The sequence below is a fragment of the Balaenoptera physalus genome (genome assembly GCF_965194825.1).
Source record: "Balaenoptera physalus genome assembly, chromosome: 14".
NCBI lineage: Eukaryota > Metazoa > Chordata > Mammalia > Artiodactyla > Balaenopteridae > Balaenoptera > Balaenoptera physalus.
Genome location: NC_138893.1, coordinates 66,641,678 through 66,658,713, shown reverse-complemented (window position 1 = coordinate 66,658,713; position 17,036 = coordinate 66,641,678). Strand labels below are relative to the sequence as shown.

At 39.4% G+C, this 17,036-nt stretch overlaps 1 protein-coding gene and 2 long non-coding RNA genes across 4 annotated transcripts in view; 2 read left to right on the top strand and 1 right to left on the bottom strand.

The window, feature by feature from the left end:
• LOC309642406 overlaps nucleotides 1–6,110 on the bottom strand; it is a 319,326-nt gene extending 313,216 nt beyond the window's left edge. The window contains exon 1 of the long non-coding RNA XR_014253167.1: nucleotides 6,018–6,110. This is a non-coding gene — a long non-coding RNA (uncharacterized lncRNA). The remainder of the gene's footprint in view (nucleotides 1–6,017) is intronic.
• LOC309642423 overlaps nucleotides 1–17,036 on the top strand; it is a 364,292-nt gene that overhangs the window by 146,196 nt on the left and 201,060 nt on the right. The window lies entirely within an intron of this gene.
• On the top strand, nucleotides 6,551–16,690 carry ZWINT (ZW10 interacting kinetochore protein). 2 transcript variants are annotated; one of them, XM_082423916.1, is made up of 9 exons: nucleotides 6,562–6,682; nucleotides 7,560–7,650; nucleotides 7,819–7,942; nucleotides 8,100–8,266; nucleotides 9,210–9,266; nucleotides 9,802–9,944; nucleotides 10,025–10,208; nucleotides 10,299–10,404; nucleotides 16,675–16,690. In XM_082423916.1, exons 1-8 carry the CDS (start codon nucleotides 6,642–6,644, stop codon nucleotides 10,374–10,376), a joined length of 885 nt encoding a protein of 294 aa, XP_082280042.1. In that variant the 5' UTR covers nucleotides 6,562–6,641; the 3' UTR covers nucleotides 10,377–10,404; nucleotides 16,675–16,690. The 2 variants fall into 2 exon arrangements, with proteins under 2 accessions (XP_082280041.1, XP_082280042.1); XM_082423915.1 differs by lacking the exon at nucleotides 16,675–16,690 and having other exon boundaries at nucleotides 6,551–6,682; nucleotides 10,299–10,405.

The window sequence follows — 17,036 nt, the reverse complement described above, 5'->3', positions numbered from 1 at the left end:
CCTTTTGGTAGATATTGATCAGCCATTCCTAAAATGTATATGGAAATGCAAAAGATCCAGAATAGTCAAGGGGAACTAAGATCCCACAAGCCACATGGTGTGGCCAAAAACAAAACAAAACAAAACAAAACCAGAAGAGTCAAGTCATATTTGTAAAAGAAGAAATATTTGGAAGACATACACTTCCCAATTTCTAAAGGTACTATAAAAAGGTGCAAAAATCAAAACAATGTGGTGCTGCTGTAAGACTAAGAATGTTGATCAATGAAATAGAATTGAGAGTCCAGGAAACACAATACATTTTTAGCCAACTGATTTTTTGACAAGAAGTGCCAAGACAATTAAATGAGAAAAGAAAACTTTTTTGACAAGTAGTGCTATAACAACTGAATGCCCTTATACAGGAAGATGAATTTAGACTCTTATCTCACATTGTACACAAAATTAACTCAAAATGAATCATAAATGTAAATGTAAGAATTAAAACTATACAGCTGTGAGAAGAAAACATGGAAAAAACATTCCATAACTTCAGCTAGGCAAAGTGTTCTTAATATTTAAGACACCGTTAAGAAAATGAAAGACAAGCCACAGCCTGGGAAAAAATATTTGCAAATCATGTATCTGATTAAAAAATACTTTTACATAGAATAGAAATAACTTTTACAACTCAATATTAATAAAAAAATTAACCAACTTTTTCTAAGTGAGTACTGTAGAATATTGGAATAGGTATTTCACCCAAGAAGATGTATAAATGAATAATAAACATATGAAAAGATGGCCATCATAATTAGTCATTAGGGGGAAATGCACATTAAAACTACAATGAGATACTACTTTACACCCACTAGAATGGTTATCATTAAAACTACTGAGCATAACATGTGAAGATATGGAGAAGTCTGAAACCCTCGTATATTGCAGGGGAGAATGAAAAATGGTATCGCCACTTTGGAAAGATACCTTGGTACCTCCTTAAAAAGTTAAACATAAACTTACCAAGTGATTCAGTGATTCCATTACTAGGTATCTCCTCAAGAGACATGTAAACATATGTTCACACACACAAAAAATCTTTTCTGGGAATATTCACAGCAGCATTATTCATATGTCAATCACCAGAAACACTACAATTTCCATCAACTGGTGAACAAATAAATTGTTTGTGGTGTATCTCCACATTGGAATATATTCATCAATAAAAACGAACAAATTACCGATGTATGCTACAACATGGATGATTCTCAAAACACTGTGCTAAGGCAAAGAGGCCAGATGCAAAAACACCTACATATTGTATGTTTCTGCAATGTCCAGAAAAGGCTAGTCTACAGAGACAAAAAAAAAATCAGTGTTAGTCTGGGCCCGGGGCTACAAACAGGGATTCACTGCAAACAGGCAAAATGGATCTCTTAGGGGTGATAAAAATGTCTTAAAACTGACTGCACAATTCTATGTAAATATAATAAAATCATTGAATTTTACATTTATAATTGATAAATTTTATGTCATGTAATTCATACTTCAATAAAGCTGTTTTTAAAAAGTAAGTAAACCGATGGGAATTTCTTTTTCCCAGAGCAAGACTGAAAACACACACACACACACACACACACACACACACACATGAAAACCAAAGGATATATTCACTGGTTGATAAAAGCAAAAGTATTTTCCTCATCAAGAGTTTGAGTGTCAACACTTTTTGATTAATTATTTGTACTGTCTGCCACATGTTTAGCTTACTGCGCAGATGTTCCAATCAGATATACAATTTGCCTTAATGCATTAAAACACCTACACCAAAGCAATAATTATTTACCAACTTTTTAAACAAAATTTTCATCATATATTTTGTGATTGAAAAAAACCCTAAAAAGTTACTATTACCAAAAACAATTAAAAAAAAAATTCAGCAGACTAAATTGTGTAAGCTCTCGGCGGGCCTGCTTGGAGAATAGTTGAAATATAGAAGAAAACATCCAGCAACTAATGGTCAAAGTGATATAAACACAGAAATATTCCTATGTTTAGGAAGGTAGAAAAGAGGCGATATTTTTGACAGTTTTATCATAATGAATAAAATTTTCAAGCATCCTTTGAAAATGGCCTAGCACATATGTTTTATTTACCTGCATTGTTATTGCTTTATCCTCTGAACTAATAAATATCAGAAGAGAATTACATTTAGTACTCTGAGAGTGACTGTGACATGGAAAGCAAAAAATCAGTGAAGCTACAGAGAAAAAAGCCTGGTGTTAAAATACTAGGAGAAATTAAATCGATTTTAAAATATTACTTTTTAGTTAATGTTTATTGTGTAAGATATACAAACACATATGAAGATATGTATAGAGATATAGATAGACAGATGTATGTGTTTCTATGTCTATATACACCTATGTATATATAATGTTTTATTCACTGGATTTCCCGTGACTCATTTAGATGACCTTGCGACAGGGCAGAGAAGATGTGGAAATACAACTTTAAATCCTAAAACAATGCTGGCAGAGCTGGATATACCAAACAGAGCTTCTGTACAAATAGAAATCAGTCCGCAAAGCACAGTATTTTGTTTTCAATCTTTTATAAAGTACTGGAGGTATATTTTCTATAGACAGTTGCAAACATATGTCTTATCTTATTACTTATATTTACTTAATGCTCTATGAATCTCAGATGAATCTGCTCTAACAATCATTTCATGCATCCCAATAAAACAGTTGATATTCCATCTGAGTGTTAATGTAAGTGCTATTTTCAGAACTGTTTCACGTGCACTACACAAAGAAAGCGTCAAAATGAGTGAGGAAATTTTCTATTTCTAGGAACATATGCTTTTTAAAACATTTTCCACTTGTTCAATGACTGAATAGATGTTTCCACCTTAATAAATGAAAATATAATGCCCATATCAATTATATGCTTAAGGGAATTTGCTTTACATCCTTCCTGGTTGTGCTATTACCTTCTACAACAGGGGAAGATCGGTTGAGCAATATAAAATTTTTTAATATAATTTATGGAGGGCATTAGAGTTTGATAAGCTGCAAACAAGAACTCTTTAAATTTAAAAACACATACAATTTATACACTTGCAACCTCTTTACTGCAAATGTGACATTTTTAAGCTACGGAATTTTTTTTTACCCTGTTGGTTTTGTTGAAATTAATGTAAACTTTTTGTACATAAATTACAGGATGTATGTATCTAATGTACCTAAAAGTTTATGAATCATCACTGTCCAATTGAACTCTCTATTGATGGAAATGTTCTAAAATTTGCATTGTCCAGTATGGCAGACACTAGGCATACATAGCTATTGAGCACTGAAATGTGGCTAACGTGACTTAGAAAATAAACTTTTAATATTTAACTGTAATTAAATTTAAATAGCCACACGTGGCTGTGGCTTGCGGATTAGAAAACACAGAAAGAGGAGGAAACTTGGAATCATACTTTTTATTGATCTATAGTAATTTTCATTAGAATTCTAGGTCAGATCTCTATAAATCAGAGCCAAGTGGAGGGTTAAACAGAGCTGGCAAATTTGGGTTTTGTTTGTTTGTTTGTTTTTGGCCATGCCACGCTACCTGTGGGATTTTATTCCCGACCAGAGGTTGAACCCAGGCCCTCGGCAGGAAGAGCACAGAGTCCTAACCAAACCACAGGACCTCCAGGGAATTTCCCAGAGCTGGCAAATTTGTGCTATGTATAGTCCAAAGTCAACTTGCATTCAAGTTCAACTTGCAGTATGTCATTTTGATTTGCTATTTATTATTTGCTCTTTTCATGATTTGGTCTTCAGTTTACCCTAAAATATTTAAATTTAGATGTGAAGTGAGGTCATTTCATACATTTGAAAAGGATTTTATTCAAAAGGCAGTATTTCTGTGGGAATTTGTGAAAAATAGATCAAAGGAACCCAAACCTTCAAACATAAAGAGATTGACAGTCAATCCTTGTTACTCCAATCAAATGTACCTTTCAGAAAGTGTCATTTATTTTCTCCACTGTATTGTATATGTAGAATGTTTAGAAAGTTCTAAAAAGTAGACTCATCAAGCAGGAAGGACTCAGTCAGGCAAGAAGATCCTTTATGGAAAGCATAGGTTGTCAGAAATTGTACCACAGCTCACTGTTGCTTTGTTCTTTTTATGTTTTAGTTTTCTACTATTTGTGTTAGTTTCTAAGACTATGTCTTCAATTTCTTTTATCTCTTATTATGCAATGTTTAATCTGCTATTAATTCCATTTAATTTCATCTGTCATATTGCAGTTTTCACCTCTACAGGTTTGATTTAGGTCTTTATTACATGTTTCATATTTCTGATTAACTTTTTTCAGAGTTTTATTGAGATCCATTTAAAGTGTAAATTGAGTGGTTTTTTGGCATAGAATTGTGCAACCTTCCCTATAGTCTAATTTCAGAACATTTTCATTTATTTACGCAGTAAAAGAAACCCCATCCATGTCCATTTGCAGTCTCTCCCCATACACTAGCAACCTCCCCCCATTCCCGTGCCAGCTCCCAGCCCTGGGAACCACTAATCTATTTTCTGTTTCTTCAGATATGCTTAATCTGGACGTCACATAAATGGAATCATACAATATCTGCTCTCTTTCAACTGGCACTTAGAATGTTTTCGAGGCTCATCTATATTTTAGCATGTATTTGTACCTCATTCTCTTTTATTGCTGAAAAATACCCCATTTAATGGATGTAGATTTTTGTTTTTTCCATTCACCAGCTGAAGGGACTTGGGTTGTTTCTACTTTTCAGCCCTTGTAAATAATGCTGCACTATGGATACTTGTGTACAAGTTTTTATGAGCATGTTTTCATTTCTCTTGGATATATATCTAGGAGTGGAATTGTGGTTCATATGGTCACTATATGTTTAACATTTTGAGAAACTGCTAAACTGCTTTCCAAAAGCAGATGCACCACTTTACATTCCTACCAGTAACATGAGCAGTCCACTTTTTCCATATCCTTACCTCTTATTATCTTTTTGATTATACCTCTGCTTATCTTTTTGAACATAACTGTTTTAAAACCCTTGTCTGTTGATTCTAGCATCTATTTCTATTCTGAACAGTGATTGATTTTTCTCCTAAAAATGGGTTTTCTTTTCCTGCTTTTTTGCAAGCTTGGTTTGTTTTTTTTTTTTAAAATATCTTCATTGGCGTACAATTGCTTTACAATGTATTAGTTTTTGCTGTACAACAAAGTGAATCAGCTATACATATACATATATCCCCATATCCCTTCCCTCTTAAGCCTCCCTATCCCACCCCTCTAGGTCGTCACAAAGCACCCAGCTGATCTCCCTGTGCTATGCAGCTGCTTCCCACTAGCTATCTATTTTACATTTGGTAGTGTATATATGTCCATGCCACTCTCTCACTTTGTCCCAGCTTCCCCTTCCCCCACTGCGTCCTCAACTCTGTTCTCTATGTCTGTGTCTTAATCCTGCCCTGCCTCTAGGTCCATGAGTACCATTTTTTTAGGTTCCATATATATGCGTTGGCATACAGTATTTGTTTTTCTCTTTCTAGCTTGGTAGTTTTTAATTGGATGCCAGACATTGTGAACTGTACCTTACTGGTTGCTGGACATTTTTGTATTTCTATAAATATTATTTAACTTTGGTCTATCATATACTTAAATGATTTGTTAACCGTTTGATCCACTTGGGCCTTGCTTTTAAGATCTGTTAGGTGGCACTAGAGGAGTGAGGTGTCTAGGGCTAATGCCCTACTACTAAGGCAAAACCTGTATGTGTACGCTAACCAACACCCCACGGATTATGAAGTTTTCCAGCCTGATTGGTGGAAGGAGTTACTGACCCTAAGTGATCTCTGGGAATCCTTAAAACCCCTTCGGGGTAGTTTCCTCAAACACAAGATGCTCAGAACTCAGCAGAATACTGGAGAAAACTCTACAGAACTCCGATTTCTCTCTCTGAGAAACTCTCTCCTTTCTGCTATACTCTGGAGGACATTACCTGCCTTGGTCTCCCCCAAAATTTCGGCTCCAACCGGTCAACGCAGGCAATTCACTGGGCTGTGCTTAGGTTTTCTCTCCCAAACCCGCATCCTGGAAAATCTTTTAAAGGCTGTAAGCATTTTGAGCTGATATTTGTTTCCTCAGTCTCCAGGATCAGTTATCCGTTATTGATGCCAAGTGTCTCGGAAGACAGACCCAGCGTTCTCCTTCAAGAGCAGATTTTTTTTTTTTTCTTTTTTTTTTTTAAATAAAGGTAACTCTGAGAGTTGCCCCTAAAAGCCAAACAGAGCAAAGGTCTTTCCTCTTAGTCTGAGAACTAGGCAGCGCGCCCCTGCGTGAGCTCAAGCCGCACCTCAACGCCTCAGCACCGCCTACGGGTTACTGCGCAGGCGTAGAACTTCTGCGCGCCTGCAGGGCTCAGCAACAACTGCGCCTGCGCCAAACAACGAGGCGCGCCAAACAACGAGGCGCGCCAACGCGCCAATCTGCGCCTGCCAATGAGAGTGCCCAATGGTCCTTGATTCCCGCCCACTGACAGGACATCCAATCGCCTGTCCCGGCGCGCGGTTCGCCGCGGGTTCAAAGTGGACGGAGGTTAGAGCTGAAGCTCGGCCCGGGAAGCATGGAGGCGGCAGAGACTAAGGCGGAGGCTGCTGCCCGAGAGTAAGTGTGTCCCGCCAGGTGGCAGCCAGGGGCGGGCTGGGGCGGACCTTGCGCGGTCCCAAGTAAAACCAGTAATTCCCGTCCACCCCTTACAGCGGTTGCGGGTCGACTAAGCCGTGAAGTGATCCTAATCCCAGCCCCCCAGTCTTAGGTTCCTGAGGTGACGGTTGCCTCTCTCCAGGAGTAAGGGCTATGAGCGACTGTCCGTCCCCCACCACGTACGCACACCCCCCAGAGGTGTGTCCTGAAAGGGGACGGTTCCGTCCCTGTCAACCCTCCATATCTCTTCGCAGATCGACCACCCTAACAGGAGACTTTCCACCCCTAAGAGACATCCTGGGAGGGCCATTCAATTTCTGTCACCCCTGTCCAACACACACTCTCCCGGTGGGTTATTTTATCCCCATCCCCGCCTCCTAATGGACTGCTTCGGCCGCTAACAAGGGAGAATTCTGGAGAGCCTAGACCCAGGGATCCAGCCCCCTGTCCTTAGCTCCTCCTCAAGTACGCTGATACCCTGCCCCCAAGCTTGTGTTCTCTGCGTGGCGGGGCTCCCCCATTCCCTGTATATTTCCATGACTGATTTCAGAAACTCAAACGGTTTCTATTCAGTGAGACATTCCCTATTTAAAATCACAGCTCCTTCCCCACACTCCTATTCCCCTTGCTTTGCTTATTTTTCTTCACGGCACTTAACTACCTCCGTGTGTCTTCCATACAAACACCATTCCTGGTCCCAGATGGCCCTTCAAGCCTGTGCTAGGCAGGACAAGACTCAGCATTAATACACATAATCACATATGTGCATGTGCACACAAATTGACTAGAACTAGGACCCCAGGAGTCTGCAGTTTTTCATGTTTTCTTGCCCGTTCAGGGCCCTGGCCAAGGTGGCAGACATTCTGGAGCCTATAGGTCTTCAGGAGGAGGCAGAACTGCCCGTGCAGATCCTGGCTGAGTTTGTGATGGTACGTACAAGATGGGAGCTAGCCTTTCACAAGCCAGGGACTGCTCCTGGGTCCTCCTATTGAGATACTGTGCAGCGGTAATGGTGAAAAGACGGGAAAGTAACCTTCCTGGCCTATATAGTACAAGGAGGTAAGAATGTTACCTGCATCCACCCTCCCTCTGAACAGGACTCCCGGAAGAAAGACAAGCTCCTCTGCAGCCAGCTTCAAGTAGTAGACTTCCTGCAGAATTTCTTGGTTCAGGAAGGCACTGCCCAGGACCTGAACCCCTTGGCTTCTGAAGACACGAGCCGTGAGTGGGCAGGGGGTTGGAATAGGGGCTTCCCTGAGTGAAGAAGGAAGAGGGACATCAGTCAAGTGAGCTGTTTGGCTGACGGGAAGACTGAAGCCCCAGTGTTGCAGGCAGGTGGGCCAACCTCACTTATTCCCTCACTCTTGGCTCTTCTCAGGGCAGAAGGCAATTGAAGTCAAAGAGCAATGGAAAGAGCTGAAGGCCACCTACCAAGAGCATGTGGAGGCCATCACAAGTTCCCTGACCCAGGCACTGCCCAAGGTGGCGGAGGCCCAGAGGAAGCAGGCCCAGCTCCAGGAGGCCCTTGAACAACTCCAGGCCAAGGTGAACCAAGGATGAGGGGAGGAGAGGGCAGGCAGAGAGGAGGAGGAAAAGGGTGAACATGCTGGGTTGGACCCACTGGCTGTCTTTTAAAATCCAACCATATGGCTGAGTAATATTCCATTGTATATATGTACCACATCTTTTTTTATATGTATATAAATTTTTTTTTTTTACTTTTTTTTATTTTTGGCTGTGTTGGGTCTTCGTGTCTTCACACCGGCTTTCTCTAATTGGGGCAAGCGGGGGCTACTCTTCGTTGCGGTGCGTGGGCTTCTCATTGCAGTGGCTTCTCTTGTTGCAGAGCCCGGGCTCTAGGCGCACAGACTTCCGTAGTTGCAGCACACTGGCTCAGTAGTTGTGGCTCACGGGCTCTAGAGCATAGGCTCAGTAGTTGTGGCGCACGGGCTTAGTTGCTCCCCGGCATGTGGGATCTTCCCAGACCAGGGCTTGAACCCATGTACCCTGCATTGGCAGGCAGATTCTTAACCACTGCGCCACCAGGGAAGCCCCTGTACCACATCTTCTTTATCCATTCATCCGTCAATATTACTCAGCCATTAAAAGGAATGAAATAATGCCATTTGCAGCAACATGGATGGACCTGGAGATTATCATACTAAGTGAAGTAAGTCAGACAGAGAAAGACAAATATCATATGATATCACTGATATGTGGAATCTAAAAAAAAAAAAATGATACAAATGAACTTACTTACAAAACAGAAACAGACTCACAGACTTAGAGAATGAACTTATGGTCACCAGGGGGGGGAGGGTGGGGGCCAGGGATAGATTGGGAGTTTGGGATTGACATGTACACACTGCTATATTTAAAATAGGTAACCAACAAAGACTTACTGTTAAAAAAAAAAAAAAAAAAAATGAAATCCAAACATAAAAATGCACTCCTCCTCTCCTTGTTCCCCTCCTTTGCTTACCTGCAGAAGCAAGTGGCCATGGAAAAACTCAGAATAGTCCAGAAGCAGTGGCAGCTACAACAGGTAGGTCCATTCACCTAGGAAAATACCTCTTCTCACCACCATGCTATTGCATGGGCCAAGTCCTAGAAAACCTTTATTCTGTTTCCTCCTGTGAGGCACTATAGCATGGGTACCAACATGGACTTGAATCCTAGCATCACCACTTACCACTGCATGATCTTGGGCAGTCACCTAACTTTCTCTGCTTCTGTTTCTTCATCTGTGAAAGAAGAAAATAATAGCATCTACTCTATAGAGTTATTATGATGATTAAGTAATTGGTACAGCAAGTGCTTAAAATAGTGCCTGGCACATAGCAAACTAAATAAGTGTTATCATCATCTTTGTGCTCCTTTTCTCCAGAATTCCTCACCTTGGAACAACACATTCTGACCCTTCCTTTTTTCTAAGCCCCTGGTCCTGCCTAAAGTGAGTAGGGTCCCTCTTTCCGTCTGTGCATCTGAACCCCCAGCTAGGGCTAGGCTGTAGGGGTTGGGGAAATGGCTCTAAGACGTCAGCATCTGAGGAACCATGTCTACATTCTCACTCCTGGTAGGAGAAGCGTCTGCAGCATCTGGCAGTGGTTTCTTCAGAGGTGAGGGAGCGTCAGACAGGAACTCATCAGGAGCTTGAACGGCTGTATCAGGAACTTGGAACCCTGAAGCAGCAGGCAGAGCAGGAGCAGTACAAGCTGCAGAGGTGAGGCCGGGAGCATGGGCTACAGACCCAGGGTGGTTCAGCTGAGGTTCCCTCTCTTCACACCCACCTCCTCCTTCCAGGCACCAGACCTTCCTCCACCTGCTATACACCCTTCAGGGTAAGCTGCTATTCCATGAGGCTGAGGCAGAGGCAGAGATGCCACAAGAGCTGGATCTTCCTAAGGATAAGCCCCAGCAGCTGACCCAGCCCCAGGAGCAGAACATTCGGGACACCATGGGGAGAAATGAGGGTGTATCCTCCAAGGTGAATGAAAGGTGGAACAGTTGGGCAGGGAGGCAGAGAGAAAAGCTGGGAGATAAATCTTACTCATTGCCCATACCTTGTCCCCCCAAGGCCAACAACCCACAGCCTGCTGGAGATACAGGCTTACCATGGCTTCCTGGGAGACAGCAACATGGGGAAGGATCCTAGAGCAGGTCGGACTCCAACTCAGGCCATGGTGTGTGTCCCTGGACTGTAGGTATGGCAGGAGCAAGGGTCTCTGGTCTATCTGTCTCTGTTTCTGTGCTCCGTTGTTCATGGAGGGGATGGGACATGGGAAGGAGCAAGGAGTTTATCTTATGGATGAAGTTTTGTACATTATCCCCATGCCCAGCCTACCCTGGGCTAATCCCTCTCTTCCTCTTCCCCAGCTCTCTGGCCTCACCCACATTGCAGGATGGACTTAAATTCCTTGAGTGCAGCTTGATTTTTGACTACATACCAGGTCGGGGCAGGCTCTGGATTCTGTTTATTAAAAACCCTGGAGTTCTCTCAGCGGCCTGTTTGTCCGCTTATCTTCATATGTTGGTGGGAAGAACCACACTCATAGGCCAGCAACAAGATAGGTGCTGGGACTGGTGTGAATAGAGAGGGTATAGATGGGGAAGGGGCCCTGGCCTGGGGCATCAGGGGTTGCTTGCCCAAAGGGATATACTACAAACATGCTGAGCTTAATTCACATTCACGGAGAAGATGAATGCTTTATGCAGGTGATTAGATGTGGGAGGATAATTTTAATTACTGATCCAAATGTTTACTGAATCTCTGATTTGTGCCAGGTCCCTTGCTATGAACTGGAGCTACAGCGGTGGGCTTATCTGACCAGTCCCTGCCTACATGGAGCATAATGAGAATGAACAATTGAAAAGATAAATAGGATGATTTCAGGGTGTGTTAAAACAGGGTAGCAAACTAAAACAGAGTAATACAATGAAGAGCAATAGTGAGAGTATAGAGACCCCCATCTATGTATATTGGCCTGTGTCTGTGAGTCAGTATTTCTATTTGTGTTTGTGTGTGTGTGTTTCTGTGTCTTTGTTTGTTGCTTTCAGTCTCCATTCCTCTGTGTGTCTGTCGCTGGGTTTGTGGACAGGGGCGGGCACTACTGTGTTTGAGAAAGAGATTTCATTCCTGAGTGGGAGTGTGGAAACTGCTACTTCAGAGAGAAAGAGAAAAATGACAGTTCTCAGAGAGTAGAAAACTCATTTTCCGTATGAGAAAAGGACCTTCATGTGAGAGAAAGACCTAAACATCCCCATGAGAAAGACACTGGGGCCTTTTGTTTTTGGTGAGAGAAAGTTTTAAGAGTCAGTGTTCACTGTTCTGTCTCAGACTGGGTCACCTTCTCTCAGGTGGAGATTGAGATCGTTGTGCATTCCGATGGTTTGCCCTGCTTTACTAAGGTGTCCCTAGTTTTCTCTCAAATTGTCTTTTCAAATGTGTTGGCCCCATTTTTTAGGTATGAAATAGGATAATTATCAGAGGTCTTTGGGCTCAGAGAGGATTGAGGATACTCCACCAGGGAGCACACAAATGCCCAGAGTGGCTTCCTCAATCTACTCATCCCCCTCCCTCCCACATGGTTCCTGCTGTAGCCTTCTAGTAACCCAAATATCCAGTCCCATTTTTCCCTCCCTCCTACTGGATGGGCTCCCTTACCCCTACAGTCTCATTTCCTTTCTAGTCTCATGTTCTCCAAAATGTCTGCAGCACAAACGAGAGAGCAAGAGTACATATATATATATCCACCCCAGGAAAGGAGTGTCTACTAAGGGACACTGGGGTGTGGGTTGGGATGTTGTGGAGTTTCCCTATCTTTGCATACATTATGGCTGTCAGAAAGTCAGCAGGGAAGAGAAGACACTCACATGGAGCCCACCAAGATGGGGGTGAAGGATAATATCCTGAGATACTCCAAGCCAGGGACAGGGGAAGGAGATTGGGCAGATGTACAGTAATCAAACGCAGAGGTCTGCAAACTTCTGGGAACCAGATTTCTCTCAAGGAGTGTGAAATGCATCAGTCCACACTGAGGCCAAAGAGGAGGGGAGGCTTGATTATCTGTCATGTTCAAAGCCCTTGAATTGCCCATGTGGCTGGAGCCTCAAGTTGGCCGGAAGTGTCTTGACTGACAAGCTCAGGAATTGGGACTTGCTATCAGATAGCAGATGGACTTCAGCTTCCAGCTCTTCTTAGCCCTCTGTTAGGCCCTTAAAGACTATCCTTGTTCATTGATACTTGCACAATGTAGATGTGTGCAAGGAGGAAAACTACCCCTGGGAAATTGTGATCTCTTACACAAAGACATGGAAATCTATGAGTCCACAGAGGCTGCTGAAAAGGCCCTGCTGCCTGCCAGAGTTTTTACTCTTCCTCTTTTCTATTGAAGGGAAGGACACAGAAACCAGTGAAGAGTGGGGGCGGAGGGGAGACTAGGCAGTGAATCAGCACAGTCAAGGCACTGTTGCTCTGTCTTGACCAGAAGTCTTGATAACTTAAAATGAAAATTAAGCTTACTCTGTTAAACCAATAGGAAAACTTTCTTTTTCTATTCTCTTTAAGAATAATGTTTTCCTTTTTAAAGTTAATTTTGTTTAACATTATTATGGTTAAACATTATTTTGTTTATTTTTTTCTAGTTTCATATTTTCTAGGTATTGTCAATTTTTTCTAGGAATTTTTCATTCTAATCTTTTTAAGTTGGTATGAAGTTGTCATAATCTTTTTAATCTAAATCTGTATCCTGTTTTAGGATGGCCTAATGTTATATTCCTGATACTTTTTTTGTGCTTCACTGATTTTTTCCTTGATACATCCCTTTAGATTTTCATTTTCAAATATTCAAATACTGAAAGATTGGCTTTTGTGATTTGCTATTGTATGTTTTGTTCTGTTTCATTGACTTGTGTCATATATCTTGCTCATTTTCTACCTTCTGTTTTTAGGTAGAGAATATGTATTTTTTTGGTAAACTCTTTATTTTTATCAGATAATAAACTTGTGTATTTGGATCTTTATTTGTTTTCTCAAATAAACATTTAAAGCTATAAATTTCTTCTGGCTTCCTATTAGTATTTTCACAGTCATTCAATTCATAGAATTTTCTATTAAAATTATTTCTTTGATTCATGAGTTTCTTAGAAAAATAATTTTGAAATTTTTTACTCTATATGAGAGGATAATCTTTCTAAGTTTATTCTAATTTGGTCAGAAAATGTCATCTATGTAATAAAAACTTTGAAATTTAATGAGGGAAGCAATTGTAGCCTTGAATGTGATTTTTTTTTTTTAATGTTTCATGTTGATTTTAAAAGAATGTCTGTTTTAGAACTGTCATATGTAATGTTTTTTATGTTTATTAGATTATGCTTGTTATGTTTTTAAGTTTATATCATCTATATACTTAATTTTTTATTTTCTGAATATCATCTTCTGAGAGGGGTATGTTCAAGTCTCCAAGTGAGAGTAGATTTGTTTTTTTCTCTTACAAACATCTGGATGGTTTCATCAAAGCTAATCCCCCTCATTTTATCTTTATAATTTTGGAATTTGTGAAACTAAGCTCATTTCAAATATTCTACCCTGTCATGAAAAGAAAACTATCTTCCCATTTTAGAATCTTTCTGTCCTTAATAAACCCCATCCTGTCTTATAGAATTATGCAACTTCTTATATTACAATTTTTACGTCTCCTCCTTGGGCCAAATATGTGTAAGTTTTAAAATATAAACAGTGTGGTATTAAATCAACTAGTTTCATTATTATTCCCAGCACAGTATTTAAATGACCCTTTTGATACTTTGAACATTGGGCTCTGAAAAATTTAGTGAGTTTTTACACACTTTGTCCTTGAAACCCTGAATAACCTAGGCATTAAGTCTGAAAACTAGAGTCTCAGGAATCAACATCTTGAGGCCTTTTTAAACTGTCACGGGGGGGGGGTGGGGGGGTAAATTCTTTTTATGTTGTTAAACTGAATTTGTGTAACTGTTGACATAGTTATAAAAAAACTTGTTAATCTTTATGGAGCTCTGCAATTTTAGATGCCATATTCAAACGCATTTCTAAATTTTAAGTTGTCAAATGAACTTTAGCAAGCACACCTATGCAAGGTATGCATAATTCATTTCATCATACATTTTATAGTGATTATACCCATGTGATAATTATTTAAATGAGTTGATTACTGTGTACCTAAAATCATGTTTTGAGATAAAAAAAAGAAGGGGAAAATCTAGAAATATGCTTTCAGATGGTGACAGAACTTTTGGAAATAAAAGACTATCACAAATAAACATTATAAAAGAAATAAACCATAAAATATATATATAATCTAGTGGACAAATTTTTTATGTACTATAAATAATGTTAGGAAAAACAAACACAAGTTGGAGTAATCAAAATAGGGTTTATTTTATGAAAGTTTGTTTAAAATATCCTATAGAGTCTCCGTGTTATGAAATTATATTGCAAAAACTTTGAGTCTAATCTTAACCAATCATAAACAGCAATTTTATTAATAAAAATACTAGGTATATTAAATTTTTGTCCTGTTTATGTAACTTAGTAGACAAGAAGTTATGCTTTACATGTGTCTTTGAGGGAAAATTCTTCTCTTTAGGGACAGGGGCCTGTCCACAGTCTCCATATATGTAAGCCTTGGATTTACCTGGCCAGGTATTCTAGAAATAAAAAAGAATTCGCAAGAATTTATTTACCAAAGTTCAGCATTATCTCTGGTTGTTTCATTTGGTTACTCCAAAGGAAGATATTATATGAAGATAATAGAGTTTTGGGCAAGATACACTGATTTCTTGGTTGAAACCTCTACTCTTGATGATGACTGAAATGCCTAACTTTGTTCCAGTATGTCATTTTCAACATGAGAAAGAAGGGGAAAAGGAAAGAAATGGTGAATTTAGTTGAGGAATTTAGTCATAAAACAGATAACATTTGTGTGTGTGTGTGTGTGTGTGTGTGCATACATACACATATAAAATTGGCAGGGATAATGTAGATTAGCTGGAGAAAGTGAGAGTGACTGCATGACAGATATTTGACCTCTTTTTTCAGATAGCCATTTGTTCTCTGTGATTCCTCTCTATAGGAACATATATATCTTTGCATCCACAAATGAACATATATCAATACCTTCACACTTTAAAAGTACTTAGTAAATGTTCATTGGATCATCTTCAGGGACGATTTCCCAAAGAACTGCCTCTTAAGATCAATTTCAAATAAATGAAATTATCCAGAGGCACATTTCATCATTTATTGAATGTCAGCTATTACTGAATGTCAGTTCTGAGAGTTTAAAAAAACAAAACAAAACAATCTGAGTTTAAATTTAGAGACAGGAAGGAAAAATCTAATTCTAACAAAAAATTATGTTTGTCATTAAGGACTAAGAATTGAAATGTTTTGGTGGCACCAAGGATAATCATGCATACTAAGCAGAAGGAACATTATAAGTAAAGTATAGGAAATGAGAAACGGGCAATTTCAGGAATGCAAAAGAGCTGAAATCCACTTAGGCAATTAGATATCATATTAAAGCAACATTGGAGTGGCAGGAGAATGGAACCTCTATTTTAGACTGTTGATACTTAAAAATAAGTATAATACAATGATCATAGTTATTAGTAGCTGCATATTATACCCACTAAAATAATCACTAAAGCAGTTCAGTGATACTAGTATTCATGGATGATGACAGTTACCAATCCAAACAAGTACACACCAACCAGAAACTAATGAACCACCTATCCCAGAGCTCAGTGCTTTTTGGTACGTTAGTCACTGAAGGCTCATGACTGTTTGAGAACATCGGAAAACATCTTCAGCAATGGAAAATCACTCATCGTGCCTGAGAAATATTCTACTTATCAAGGTTTTAGGGATTAACAATTGAAAATAGGAGGGGGAAAAAAAACTCAGCCTTAATATAAAATGGTTATATTAAAGAATAATGACCTACTTAACATCAATTAGAAAATGAGTATGGCTTTTAAACAGTACCCTATGACTACCATAATAACTTTAATTTTAACAATTATGTTGAACAATATTCAGAGATTACTGGAATGTAAAGATAAGAGAAGCTTTCCATTAGGTGCCTATATCACCCTTGGCAGACGCAACAGGCTGTTCTTATTCTTTTGGAAAAGAATAAGAAGTCTTATTTGGTTAAAAAAAGTCTGGTATCATAAGAGATTTTCTATTTTACTCTTCCACCCCTATCTCTACCCCTATATCTCAGGAATTTTCAGGAACTAATTCAATAGCTATATTTAACTTTTGGTGTGTGGTGGTGCTGGTGGTGGTGGTGGTGATCTCAAGAAGTAGAAGTAGTTATTGAAATATTTTTTATTACAATGAAAAGGAAGGGCTAGTAAATATTCAGTTAATTCTAATAATCTAATAATATTGTATATCTCTTGTATAGGAGAAAAACTAAAACTGGGATTTCATGTGCCTGAAGGTAAAACTTTGTTTTATATCTAAATAATGAGATAATTTTTTGGCGGGGGGTGGGATATTGCACAACATTGTTATTGGTATGTCACGGTACATGTAATTTAGCAATCACATTGTCTAACTCAAACAGGTGGCACAGTCTGGCAGATGGTAGTAAGGATTTGTTTATAAGGCTCACAGTTTCTTGCAAATGTCTTGCCTTGTTCTTCTTCTAAAATTTTGTTTGTGTGTTTGTGTGCAGATACCTAATCATATTCATATAAGGTGTGCTATTTTATATTTTGACACCAAGTTGTTGATTACATATAGATTTGGAGTTGTACTAACTCC

Coding starts and splice junctions, on each gene's coding strand:
- ZWINT (XM_082423916.1), top strand. CDS start 6,642: ATGGAGGCGGCAGAGACTAAGGCGGAGGCTGCTGCCCGAGA. Junction 9,945..10,024: donor GAGCAGTACAAGCTGCAGAG/GTGAGGCCGGGA, acceptor TCCTCCTTCCAG/GCACCAGACCTTCCTCCACC. Junction 10,209..10,298: donor ATGAGGGTGTATCCTCCAAG/GTGAATGAAAGG, acceptor TGTCCCCCCAAG/GCCAACAACCCACAGCCTGC.